The sequence below is a fragment of the Armigeres subalbatus genome, chromosome 3, assembly GCF_024139115.2.
Source record: "Armigeres subalbatus isolate Guangzhou_Male chromosome 3, GZ_Asu_2, whole genome shotgun sequence".
NCBI lineage: Eukaryota > Metazoa > Arthropoda > Insecta > Diptera > Culicidae > Armigeres > Armigeres subalbatus.
The window spans coordinates 41,506,749-41,521,095 of NC_085141.1; the positions used below are offsets into that span (position 1 = coordinate 41,506,749).

Consider the following 14,347-nt stretch of genomic DNA (forward strand, 5'->3'; position numbering starts at 1 on the left):
CAATCAAGATTAGCAAGTCAGATTGCTATAAAGAATTAATGCCGAGAAGCAAACGCCAATCACTGGGCTGACGCGTACCGGGTTGTGATGGCGAAGATCAAAGGCCCGTCGACGCCAACTGAATTGTGCCCAGTTGTGCAGAAGGAAATCGTGGGCAGTTGCTTCCCAAAACACGATCCGACTACGTGGTCACCGATACCATACGGTGAATAAGAAGAAAAAACTTTCCGAAAGTCGACAAGTGTCCAATGATGAACTGGCAGGTCCATATGGAATACCAAACCCTGAAAGCTGCGATTTTGGCATATCCAAATATGTTCAGGGCGGTACTCCACAAGTGCCTGGACGGGGGTAACTTCCCAGAAATGTGGAATACCCAGGTACTGCTGCCAAAACCAGGGAAGCCGCCGGGGAATCCGGCCTATATGTCTGATTGACACAGTTGGGAAACTCCTGCGGAGGATCATCCTCAATAGGCTGACGAAGGTGCTCGCGAGTGCTGAGAAAGCGTCCCAACAGAAGCGAAGAGGAGATCGATACTACGCAGTGGTTACGATAAGCGTGAAGAACGCGTTCAGCAACGCCGGCTTTGACACCATTGCCGCTGCGATGCACAGATAGCGTGTTTCCGATTATCTTTGTCACATCCCAAAGAGCTACTTCCAGAGCACAGTCCTGGTGTACGACATGAACGAAGGGCAAAAGTCGATGCGATGCGGGTGTTCCTAAGGGCTTCATACTCGGCCCAGCCCTCTGGAACGGGATGTATGATGGAGTCCTGACACTCACTATGGGGTAAGTGGTGGCCAAAAATAGAAAAATTGACTTTCTTTGAATGACTTGTCTTGTATAATTATATTAAACTAGTCGACCCGGCAGACGTTGTCCTGCATAGTAGGCCAAAATTTGCGTTTTGAACTGCCCATGCGAAATTCCCATACAAATCTTTATTTTAGTTTTTCACGATTTACCCAACTTTTCTAATGATTTTTGCATGAGGAAATATCATATAAACCCGTCGGAAACTATAACGAACGTAACTGCTGAAGGGATGAAAAAAATCCATCCAGCCGTTTTAGAGTTATGCGGATACGAACACAGACCATTTCATTTTTATATATAAGAAGAAGATGTAGTGTATTTAATAGACAGATAGTTCAAACCAAGATTCCCAAATTTTCAGCCTTCTGTGATGAAAACTCATTGTGCCACAGACCTGTGCGCCGGTCATATAATCGGCGGCGGCGGCGTAGTGGTCACTTTTGCCCCTGCGGCGACGGCGTCACGGCGGCGCGCCGTTGGCTTTTATCGGCGGCGGCGGCGGCGGCGGCGTGAACCGGCGTGAATGAAAAAACCATTGGCTAAAAAATCAATTTTAACGCGGATTTTTGAATTCACGTGAATTTGATTCACACGGTACGAGTCGCCCGTATAAAAGTCGTCTTCAGTGGAATAAATTTGTAATATTATATGTTTGTCGATCATCAAATAGCACGTTCCATAGTAAATTACCAGCGAAAATAATAAGTACCTGACCTTTAAAATGTTATTTAAATTAAAACTTATTTACTATTCTCGTTTTTTTTCTAAAAAAACCGAAGGAATTCCTAAAATAATCCTCCATATTAATTTCCGAAGAAAATCCTAAGCAAACTTTAAAAGACTAAACATATTTCCGAAAGAATCTGTAAATGAATTTCTGAGCGAATTTTTAGAGGAATTCTAAAATATTTTCCGTCGATATTTCAAAAGGAATTTGCGAATGATTTTCGGAAGGTATGTCCTGAAGAATTTCTAAAGGAATTACGAAAGAATTCCAAAAGGATTTTATGAAGCAATTCCTAAAGCATTTTTTTACAAAATTTCCAAAAGAACGAACCTTAACGAGTTTCCAAAGGTTTTTTTTAAACAAAGGAATACGTGAAGAAAATTCTGACGTAATTCCTGAGGTAAATTTTAAGGAATATCCGAAAATTTTCTAAAGGAATATCCGAATCTTCAAAGGAATCTCTGGAGGAAATTGCGAATAAATTACTGGAAAAATTCCAAAAGAATTCTTGAAGAAACCTAGGAATTACATCAGAAATACCAGTAGGCATTTTCTCTGAAATTCTATTAGGAATTTCTTCGTAATTTTCTTTGACAATTCCTTCAGAAATTCTATCATAAAATCCTTCAAAATATTTTTATGGATTCCTCTGGAAATTCCTTCAGGAATTCTCCAGGGAAGTATTTTACCTTCAAAAACTCTTTTAGAAGTTCCTTTAGGAATTATTTTCGAAAATTCATTCAGGTTCTCTTTTGGGAATGCTTTCAAAAATGTATTTGAAAATTCCTGCACTAAACCCAACACAAATTTCTTCAAAATCACCTTCAAAAATTTATCTGGGAACTCCTCCAGAATTTCATTTCTTAAGTAATAAAAAAAATACCGCCCGGAATTCCATCGGATATTCTTCCAGGGACTTCTTTAAAAGATTATTCGAAAAACCTCCTAAATTTCCTTCGGAGATTTCTCCAGATTTTTTTTCGAAAGATCTTCCAGGAAATCCTTTGAAATTTATTGAAAATGAAGTTGTTTGCGATCATGGGCGTAGCCAGGATTAGGATCAGGGGGGGCCAAATGACTTTGTGAACTTCTGAAGCAACAAGTCGTATATCACGAGAAATAAAACCAAAACAAAACTGTTAAAACTTCCATTTATTTTTAAATATTTAATCATTTGTTTCACATACTTATTTATTTATTTATTTATTTATTTATTTCGTCAACCGACGTAGACTAGTACATATACAATATACATGTTTTATTTTATTTTCTTAATGCTATAAAAACGGTATTATAGTGTATAAAAATAAAAATAGTTTGGTTAAGTAGTGTTTAATTTTGGGATTTAATGTAAATTTAGATGTGTAGGTTTCGAATTGTGACAAAATATTTTTTTAGGTTCTGCCGAGACATTGTAAAGTCAATAGTTTCGCAGTGTTGATTATAGATGGCCATCATCTGATTGAGAGGTCCGAATTTTGCATAATTTGTACGGCAGTGATTAATTAAAAATGTATGTCGATGACGCAGTTGTCGAGATGGTGTGTAGAAATTTAATTTCGATAAAATGTTTGTTGAATCAATACGCTGCGAAACTATATCGTTAATAAATGAAACCATTGCAGTTTCACGACGCTCTTTCAAAGATTGAATGTTTATAAGCTTGCAGCGTGCCTCATATGATGGAAGTGGGAATGTTGTCCAACCTAATTTACGAAGAGCAAATAATAGGAATTGTTTTTGTACTGATTCTAATCTTTCTTCGTGTGCTATTGAAAATGGAGAACATACAATGCTGCAATATTCCAGTATCGACCTTACATAAGCAATATATAATGTTTTAATTGTGTATGGGTCATGAAAGTTATAGCAGAAACGTTTTATAAAACCCATCATATTATTTGCTTTATGAATAATGGTGTTGTAATGGTCGATGAACGTTAGTTTGGAGTCTAAGATAATTCCTAAATCCCTAACTCTATCGCATTTCTCTACAACCTGGTTTCCTAATGTAATTGAGAGATTTGATGCTGTTCTTTTTCTGCTGAATGATATAAGGTTACATTTTTTTACATTCAGTTGCAATAGGCTTTTATTGCACCATTCGTAGAATGTGCATATTTCGTTCTGGAATATGTTGAGGTCATTTTTATTCCCTATTTCCAAAAAGAGCTTCATGTCATATATACACATATATATATATATAATTCTATTAGTTTTATATAATTCTATTAGTTTTCATTAGAATCAAAATAAGTTTTACTTGTCAGTCAACAACAATTTTCGAATTCAGCTTTAAAACAGTATGAAGTTCTTGGTGAACTTAATTGAGGATAATTCTTCGTTTATCCTCTGAAAATCTCTCTACCGCAAGCTCCACGAATTTACTCAAATTGTTTTTTGAAATCCGGCGATGGACACTCAGCAAGCAAAGAGAATTTAATCGCTGCTCAGCCATAGTCGACCTCAGCCAGGTTTTTACTCTGCGCATTGTGCTGAAAGATCTTTCTATTGTGCATGTGGTACAAGGATGTGCGAGTGCAATCTCAATCGCTTTTGCAGTAGCAGGGAAAAACAGGCGAGCCTCGTCATAAAGATCGATAAGATCGAGTTCTTCAACATTTTTTTTCGTCGAGATCATGTTGATGCAATGCTGGTACCACAACTCTGCCTCCCCCGAAAAGCCGTTAATGCCGTAAAAATCCACAAAAAATTTTGCTTCACGCTTGAATTCTTCCAATGTCAACTTTTGGATGTGTGTGGGATGTAACAATGACAACGCATACGCCGGGGTACTATCCTCTCCAAATCGAGTTTCCAGTGACATGATAAGGGAGTCAAGATACGGAATGGTCAGTGCTCGATTCCAATATTCCATAGCTGAGGAAGCGGGTGGATTTACCCTGTGCTTTTGTCGCTGCGTAGTTCTTGGCGGAGTCATTTCAAATCCTGCAGCCTCTGCCGTTGAAGATGCTTCGATTAACAGTTCTTTTGTCACGCTCTCCGCATTTTCCCGATGTTTTTTCACTATGCAGAGGATGTTTTGAATGTGTTTCTTACATTGCAACATGTCAACGGATTTTCCCTGCATTACATTGACGACTGGCTCCATCAATGCCGAATACTTCGCAATCAACTTCAACGAAAAAATAAATTCAGATCTTGTCGCCGCGCTATGTAATTGATATGCATTTTTACGTGTCGCCACGTTTCCTTCATCAGCAAGTGTTTCCAATGCTTCAATGATGTTATCGACATTTGCATTGAAAACCGAAATGCTTTTATATTTCTGAGACCAACGTGTTTCGCAAAGGCTTGGAATATTGGGTATGTATTTCCGACGAATGGTAGATTCTTTAAAAAAGTTTATTATGTCCTTGACCGTACTCACTGCATTCCGGATTTGTGGGACTTGATTCAGGTCATTAACGACTAGGTTCAATCGATGGCTGGCACAGTGCACAAAGACAGCTTTCGGATAAACTTCGCGTAATCTTTTTTGTACTCCATTATCTTTACCTGCCATTGTAGAACATCCATCATATCCTTGACCAACACATTTATCCGGATCCAGACCAGTTTTTTGAAGAAAATTGGCGATGCTTGTAGCAATTGCATTAGCATCCATGGCGTCAAGTTCGACAAATCCCAAGAATTCCTCACGAATTTCTTTTTTTCTGCTGTCAAAAAAACGAACTCCAATCGACAGTTGCTCTTTGCCTGAAATGTCACAAGATTCGTCTGCCAGAATACTGTATGCTGCAGCGTTTCGAGCGTCATTCAAAAGTTCAGCGAGCACGATATCACCACAAATAGAGATAATTTGATTTTGAATTTGTGGCGATAGATAAGTGGCATTTTTCTTGCCTTGTGAAACGTGATCATACAGAGCTGTATCTCCTGATTCTGCTTTGAAATGAATTAAATCTTCGAAAACTCCAGTGTGATTTTCTTTTCCTCGGAACGGTAAGTCATGGGTTCCACAAAATAAAACGGTAGAAATTATGGATTTTATAATTTTCCTGTTTGCCTCGGCTTGTTTGGCAAATGCTGTAACCATTTGCAGATTTACTGGAACATTTTCCAATATGTTCTTTGCGGCCATAATAGCTGTTTTGTGCCATTGCGATTGCATGTGATTCTTGCAATATTCATGCATATTTTTGTATTTGGTGAATGGGCGAACAATAAAGGCTCCTAAAACACCTTGAACCGTATTTGGTGGAAAAACCACACAATAAAGACATAATGCACCCTTTTTCTCCTTTGAATAAACCAACCAAGGAGCATATGTTTCAAGCCAACCAATCAAAAATCTCCGCTGGTGATTTTCAACATCCTTGGAAAAGTTGTAACTGGCCGGAGGCACCCAATGACGCTTCAAAAGATTAATTTTTTCTGATGATGACATTTTAGAAGCTTTTTCAATCCATACTCGCACATCATTTGCTTGAGATTGAGATTCTTCTCCTGGAACATTCTCAAGTGAAATTAATTCCGAAGCTGAAGCTGTGTTCATATTTTCACTCGCAGAAACAGCAACGCAATTTCGTTTCGACGGACCTACATTGAAAAGTATCACTTCAGTTATATATTCCGTAATAGAAATCATTGGAGTCTGCTGTTTTAAGTTTTGATTTATTTATGAGATGATGATGAGTGAACTTTGGCAGCAAGATGCTCTTCATCATGTAATTAAGCTCGAAATAGGCTATAAAACATTACAAGGTTATGTTAAAGGTGCCTGTGTTCGAATGTCTGTTCCACCTTGGAAATTTTTCCGATTTTCCTGGGCATGAAAAGCAATTTGAGCCTTATGAAATACAAGTACAAAAATGGTAACCGTTTTCCGAACTGTTTGTACATCTCAGGTTTAGACTGACTCGATGTACAGGGGATACTCAAAATAACTGGGATAGGAAAAATGTCGGTACAATTAGATTTGTTGTAACTTTGTCGAATATTATTCGATTTCCACCATTCAGGGATGCCTGAACTAGAAATTTAATGTAGTTTCATGGTATGTCCAATTTTAGATTCTGATTTGACCTTCTGGAAAGATGTTGTCCAACATCAAACGAACTGTCGAATGAAATATTTTGACGCTAAAACTGAAATAACTTTCTAATAAGGTACACTGGGGGAAATGGAAAAAGGGGGTAAGTGTAAAAATCGACTCGAAAAATTGGAATTGTACATACTTTACAGTTTTTACCACATCATAGCATCATGCAATGTTATACTTTGATGCTCACATTAATACTATGTTGAAATTTGTATAACACATAAACTAACACGGTTAACGCTTGAACTGTAATTTTAGGTTTCGCGAAAAATTGATATTTGCATTCATGAAATTAATTCTTATTTGCACCAATTGTTCTTTTTTCAAGTGAATTTGTATCACAGGTGACCATTACAATACAATTAAACTAATCACATTCAATTGGTAGTGGTTTGTACCAAGAAAGCAAATAATTCAAAGATTTTACACTTACCCCAGGTATCATACACTGCGGGGAAAGTGGATAATGTTCTTATTACGCATTTTTTTTCTTCCCTCCAGAGTCTATTTCGATAGCTGTGAAACTTAATATATTCCTTCTTTGTTATCATTGTGGTTCCAGTGGTGATTGGACTCATATAAATGAGAAAATGTCTGATAAATCCACCTATCGGTACTGATGCCTTTCACATGTTTTACATATGAAAAAAAATATAAGAAAGTTAAAAATAGCACTGATAGGTAAATATATTGTATAATTCACATTAATTTTTATTCCTAACAAGTTTCGCCGTTGAATGCAATTTTTTTTGCGAACAAATCGTTTAGAACAAGTGCTTAAGAATAGCTGATAATTTTGAACGTGCTTTGCGCATACACATACATATAAATACGCACATACAGACATCATCTCAATTCGTTAAACTAAGTTGATTAGTTTATAACCCTGAAAGTCCCATTTTTCCTTTAACATGTTCATCTTTGGGGCGAACATATAGACTTTACGTACACTTAGTGTCCGAGAAGGCAAAACCAGCCCTCCCCTAGCTATTACGAGAATTCCTTGAGGATCTATTCCGTTAAGGTAATGAAATTATTCCACAAAAGATACTCAGAGCAATTATCCTATTGATTTTAGTTATATGTAACTACTCATCACTATTGAAGGTCAAGGCAACATGGGTTTTCCACTTACCCCATCCCACTAGGTTAAGTGGAAAAACAACTCCTAATTTTAAAATCTATTTCCATAAATTCCAAGCGACCAAAATGGTATGAATTACCTCACAGTTGGTGCAAAATTAACTGTTTTTGATAGCCCATTTTGATTGAACGAATTTAAATCATTTAAACTGGTATTACACTAATTCAAACATGCACTATCGATTTTTCCTTTTCCACTTCCCCCAGTGTACCTTAGTTCTCGTAAATCAATCCGTAGGTACTTTTCAGAATCATGGCTCCATTTTATAATCATATCTCTCATCCTGATCCAAAATCATGAAAAAAGAGCCGTCGAATGATTGGTTTTGTCGCTAAAACTGAAATGTCATCGGTCTATTTGAATGATTCTTATTCTTGACACATCAGAAGCTTTCTTGAATAAAATCGTAACGGAAAATTTACCAAGATGCATGATTCGAATAAATTTGCGGCCTGTCGTCTATTAAAACTAGCGATCTGAACCAATTATAAAGAAATGGCCATATCTCACTTGAGTCTGTTCCGATTCCAAGGATCAATATATGGTTCGAATCAGCATGAGCACTTCTTCTTCTGTAGTTACTAATATTGTTCCATTTTAGACCACAACTTACTCTAATTTCCACCACAAATTCACGGTTCTGAACCTACCTTTGAAAACCCAGATTAATCCACCTAGCGGTGATAGTGCCTTTCTCGTTTCTTGTGAGTGAGTAATTTCTTCGCACTTTCGGTATGAAAAAAAAAGTATTTTGGCCATAACTTCTGAGCCCATAGTCCGATCCGGCCAATTTTTAATAGGAAACAATGGGACATGATTCTGCGTCGAATCGGCCGAGGGTAAGTGCCTAAATAGAGAAAAGGAATTTTTCTTGTAAAAACTGGCCATAACTCCGAAGCCCATAGTCCGACTGGGCCGGTTTTCGATACGAAACAATGGGACAAGATTCCGCGTCGAATGCAACTTGTTGCGAGAAAATCGGTTGAGGATAAATGACTAAGAAATGAAATGGTTAAGGATAAGTGCATGAAAAATCAGTGAGATTATTTTGCGCACACACATACACACACAGACATCACTTTAATTCGTCGAGCTGAGTCGATCGGTATATAACACTATGAGTCTACGGGCCTCCTATAAAAAGTTCATTTTTGGAGCGAACATATAGCCTTTAAGTAGGGGAAGGTGGGTAGACTTGATCCCCGGGGAGACTTGATCACCCCCTGTTTTATCGAGAACTAAAGTAGTTTTGTTCTAGCGTATTTTTTAGTATAGATCCTCTAGACAAATGACCTTTATGTGGTGAGTTATTTTTTGGTTTGACAACCTTATTTATTGTGCAGGGCGGTTTGTATGTTTTGACCTTCCTAAAGATTTTTTTATTGGCCACGCAAAATTTGAATAACTTTTCATGACAATGACCAAATGCTTTCGTTTTTTTCACAGCACAAAGCCATAAATGTGCTTAATGATTTGTACTGGTGGAAATGTCAACATTCCATCAAAGTTTTAGGATATTTTGATTTGAAGTTATTGCCTCAATATGGGGACATTTGATCCCCCATTAGTCATCCTAACAAAAATTTGGCGAAAAAAATTAAAAAAAATATAAATCTGTTCTCAGGCTTCTGATTTTTTGTAGATTTGACAGATTTGATGAAGGTTGACAAACATTATGTATTGGGTAGATATCATAGAAAGAGGATTAAGTCTCCCCAAATTTAAAAATAATATGTGCTGTCGAATTCAATAACAAAAATCGTTAATGTATACGCACAGCAATTCGAAAATTGCGCGTGTTTTGAAGGAAAAATATTTTAAAAATCTGAGGGCACCTTTCTAATTTTAACAAAGCAAGCTCTTGAAGAGGGATCAATTTCCCCCGAATATTTTAAAAGTAGACTTTTGACAGCACTCTAAAAAATCGATTATGTATCAATAACAACAATATTTTAAGAACTGTCATACATCAGTAAAGTTAAGTACTATATTTCTTAGAGAGTCAGTGTGGAAATCGCGTATGTTTATTTATTTTTAGCTGTGATACATCGGAAATCAGAAAAGGGGATCAAGTCTACCCAGTCTCCCCTATACTTTGTATACAAGAAAGGCAAAAAGAATTTTGGTCATAACTTCTAAGCCCATAGTCCGATCGGGTCAATTTTCAATAGGAAACAATGGGACAGGATTCTGCGTCGAATGCAACTTGTTGCGAGCAAGGTTGAGAATAAATTCCCAAAAAGCGAGCTAGACTTTTTAATGTGCTTTTTTATGAAAAAAAAGTATTTTGGCCATAACTTCTAAGCCCATAGTCCGATCGGGCCAATTTTCAATAGGAAACAATGGGATATGATTCTGCGTCGAATGCCAATCGGTTGAGGATAAGTGCCCAAAAAGTGAGCTAGACTTTTTAATATGCTTTTTTATAAAAAAAAAAAATTTGGCCATAACTTCTAAGGCCATAGTCCGATTGGATCAATTTTCAACAGGAAACAATGAGATAGGATTCTGCGTCGAATGAAACTTGTTGAGAGCAAATCGGTTGAGGATAAGTTCCCAAAAAGTGAGCTAGACTTTTTAATGTGTTTTTTTATGAAAAAAAGTATTTTGGCCATAACTTCTAAGCCCATAGTCCGATCGGGTCAGTTTTCAATAGGAAATAATGGGATAGTATTCTGCGTCGAATGCAACTTGTTGCGAGCAAATCGGTTGAGAATAAGTTCCCAAAAAGGGAGCTAGACTTTTTAATGTGTTTTTTTATGAAAAAAAAGTATTTTGGCCATAACTTCTAAGCCCATAGTCCGATCGGGTCAGTTTTCAATAGGAAATAATGGGATAGTATTCTGCGTCGAATGCAACTTGTTGCGAGCAAATCGGTTGAGAATAAGTGCCCAAAAAGTGAGCTAGACTTTTTAATGTGCTTTTTTATGAAAAAAAGTATTTTGGCCATAACTTCTAAGCCCATAGTCCGATCGGGTCAATTTCCAATAGGAAACAATGGGACAGGATGATGCGTCGAATGCAACTTGTTGCGAGCAAATCGGTTGAGGATATGTGCCCAAAAAGTGAGCTAGACTTTTTGCGCACACACACACACATACACACACACATACACACACACATACACACACACATACACACACACAGACATCATTGCAATTCGTCGAGTTGAGTCGATTGGAACATATAAGACAATAAGGGTCTCCTGGCCTCCTATGAAAAGTTTGTATTTGGAGCGAACGTTTAGCCTTTACGTAATACTTAGTATACGAGAAAGGCAAAACCAGGAATATCTCCGGAATCGGATAACCGTAGTCGGTTCCATGGACATACCATGAAACTACATTAGATTTCTAGTTCAGGCATCCCTGGATTGTGAAAATCGGATGATATCCGACAAAGTTACAACACATCTAATTATCCCGAAATTTTGCCTATATCAGTTATTTTGAGTATCCCCTGTAAGTTGAAATAGGGGAAGTGGGGGTAGCACGCCCATAGGGGTTAAAACGCGCCACCCCTGAATAAGGTTAAATATCCCCATTTTGATTATTTTCAATAGTCTATACGATAAAGCAATGAAAAATATTGCCATTGGATACATATATTTCATGACTTTTCTCTAGTTATACATGAAAAACTCGATTTTTGCGTGCTTTGATGCAATTCTAGCTCGGTGGAATTTAGTCTTTCTGTCGCTGTTATACATTGATAAATTAATAATTGAGCCATGAGCCATGCTGCTTACTCGTGTTCTTTATGTTCCACACGAAATCGTCGTCAAAAATGGTTTTAAAACGATTTTATGGGCCTTCAAACTTCTGAGGTCGGTGTGGGGCATTACGCCCATGCTCATTTCTGTATGACCGAAACAGCTGAAACATTCGGTTAATTGCCTTAATGTAGGCAATTAAAATGAAAATCAGTACGATAAGCACATGCGCGTTTTAACCCATCCACTGGCGCATCTCACCCCGCATGGTTTCAAAATCATTTTTTTTCGGGTGCTTTTTAAAAATCAAATTTCTGTGCAATAAAATGGACAATTAGATATCTGTTATCGGTAGTCAGTCGCAGATATGCTGTTCTTCAGTATGCGCTGATGAAAACTGGCTGAAATGGTGGTTTTCATTGATAAAAATGGCATTTTCCTTAACGTGGGCGTCCTACCCCCAGTTCCCCTAGGTGACTGAATCTTGGCTGCTATGATTCTGTTCAATCCTTAAAATTTCACCTATATTTTGTGGAGTTTTTCTCCTATTTTTCTCTAGAACAACCCACTGTGCACTAGATAGCATTTTCAGTCAGCTATAACATAAGGATAATTAAAAAATTATTGACATGTAACTTTTAAGGAAAAATCTATATTTTAGTTTAAAACACAAAAACCAAACTTTTTTTTATTGTTTTCGAGATACAATTTTTTGAAGATACCATGTGCATCATTCATAGGCCCTTCTCATAAGTAACGCTAGATTCAAAATGGCGTACCAAGTATGCAAAACGGCTTTTTTCTCCCCCAAAGACTTGTATACAACGTTTCATTCAAATAAAAAATGTGAAAATTACTCGTTGCTTAAATGATATGGAACCGCTCAATAGAAGGTAAAACAAAACTTACCCGCTTCATCAGATCCAGAAGCGCCAACCGGATGTGTTTCCATTATTTGCTTATCGTCCTGCGATTCGGAAATCGTTGAGCCGCTTGCTTTTTCGAAAATGTCTTTTGGTTTTCGTTTAGAAGTAGCAGCATCTGTATCAACGTATGTTATAGAGTTCTGCTGTATAATTAATAATAAAAAGTTTTGAAAAACTTACTGCTGAAAAACTTCCGGATATCCATCTTGCTTATCTTGCCGAGCGTAACAAAGTAGGAATAAACAATTCGCAATGGACACTGAATGCAAGGGGAGTTAATACGAATGTCAACAATTCAATTGTTTACAAAATAGGCCCAATATTAGGTAGCTCTCAGAAGAGACGCGTTATGCGACGCGATACGAAATGCCCACGTGAAGGAATAACATTAATTAACAAGGGAAATGAAGGTGAAAAATTTGATAATTTGATAAAAATGATGGGAAAAATTTGATAACGAAAATTATTTTGAGCTTTTTAGTGGAAAGTCTTCACTTGTCATAAGACGAGTTCGTACTATCCCATTTAATTCTACCACTTGATTGTACCTTGACAGATACGTATTTCGACTCGATTTCGAGTCAAGTACGAGACACTGAAGACGACCTTACTGTTGAGGTTGAAATACGTATATGTCAAGGTACAATCAAGTGGTGGAACTCGTCTCATGACAAGGGAAATATAAGGTAAGGTAATGTAAGATGGTACAAATATGCGGGAAGATTAGTATCACATTTGATGCATTAGCTTACATCTCTGTGTTTTTATCCTTTCACCCGAGTTTGGCACCACCGAGTTTTTTATATTAGCATCACACGATTTATGCCAATATCTAAATAAAAAATATGTTTCGGTTGCGGTATTTGTTGAGAACATTTTTGAAATTAATACGGCGGGGCCGGATTTTGCCAGTAACCGCAGCGAAAATTTCCCTCTTGCCTAGGGCTGCAAGTTTTTTAAATAAAGACAATCATCATCATCTTCCTCTTTAGTTCATTGCTTCTATAAAGCTGGTAGTCTGATTTGCATAATAATAACCAGGAATTGACATTATTGACAACAATTTACAGGTTCATACTTTGAAACTACATACATTACTTAGAAGAACACAAAATATAGGGGGGGGCACGGCCCCCCCTGCCCCCCTTGGCTACGCCCATGTTTGCGATGTAGTTACTTATTGAATTTTCGAAAAAAAAAATCCAAAAAATAAAAACAAACACTAAAAGACTTTCGGAAAGATGAAGACATTTTCAAAGAATTTACGGCAGGAAGTTCCGGAAAAATTCCCGAAGAATGTTTTGAAGGAATTGCTGGAAGAAGTTCTGAAAAAAATCCTTAGGCAAAGTTTGAATGAATTCCGTATGGATATCTAGAAGGATTCTTTCCAGCGATTCATGAAAAAATTGCCGAAACAATTTCAATAAAAAAAATGTCCGAGGAAATTCTAAAAAAAAAATTCAAAGGCATCCTCATTGAATGGAATTTTTAAGGAATTCCTTAAGAAATTTCCCCAGGAATTGCTAAAGAATGTAAGAATTCGTGGAACAAAATCCGAAAGCATTCATTAAGCAATTTCCGAAAAAAATCGTACAGGATTTTCTGAAGAAATCCGTAATGAAAATTCTAAAGGAATTTTCGGAGAAATTTTGTAAGGAATCTCCGAAGGAATATCCAAATTCCTATTTCCTAATTAATCTTCTAAGTTTAAAAAAAACTTTCGGAGGAATATCTGGAGGAATTATCTAATAAATTTCTTGATTTGATGATCTTGAGGCTCGTAATATTTGCTAATGCTCGTAATATTTTGTGTGAATTATTGTTTGATTGTGAAAATTGTAATAAATGTGATTTTAGGCGTCTGATGATGGCTGAAGCGTAGTAAGCCGAAACGCGTAACGCTAAATTGCTGTTTTGATTTAATTGTCACCGAATAAAGCCAATTAAAACA

General features: G+C 36.9%; 1 protein-coding gene across 1 annotated transcript; it reads right to left on the bottom strand.

Annotated features, from left to right (window-relative positions):
* Positions 1-318: 318 nt before the first annotated feature.
* On the bottom strand, positions 319-12,601 carry LOC134221596 (zinc finger MYM-type protein 1-like). The gene is made up of 4 exons (XM_062700785.1): positions 12,577-12,601; positions 12,380-12,511; positions 4,452-5,659; positions 319-675 (listed from the first exon to the last, which is right to left on the bottom strand). The coding sequence occupies exons 1-4, from the start codon at positions 12,599-12,601 to the stop codon at positions 319-321; spliced, it is 1,722 nt and encodes a 573-aa protein (XP_062556769.1).
* Between the last annotated feature and the right edge of the window lie 1,746 nt (positions 12,602-14,347).

Bases quoted from the DNA above. Each gene is read 5' to 3' on its own strand.
- LOC134221596 (XM_062700785.1), bottom strand. From the start codon at position 12,601: ATGGATATCCGGAAGTTTTTCAGCA. The intron at 12,512-12,576 runs GTAAGTTTTTCA...ACGTTGATACAG, and splicing joins TATCCGGAAGTTTTTCAGCA to ATGCTGCTACTTCTAAACGA. The intron at 676-4,451 runs GTAAATCCACCC...GTCGTACACCAG, and splicing joins CGCAGCGACAAAAGCACAGG to GACTGTGCTCTGGAAGTAGC.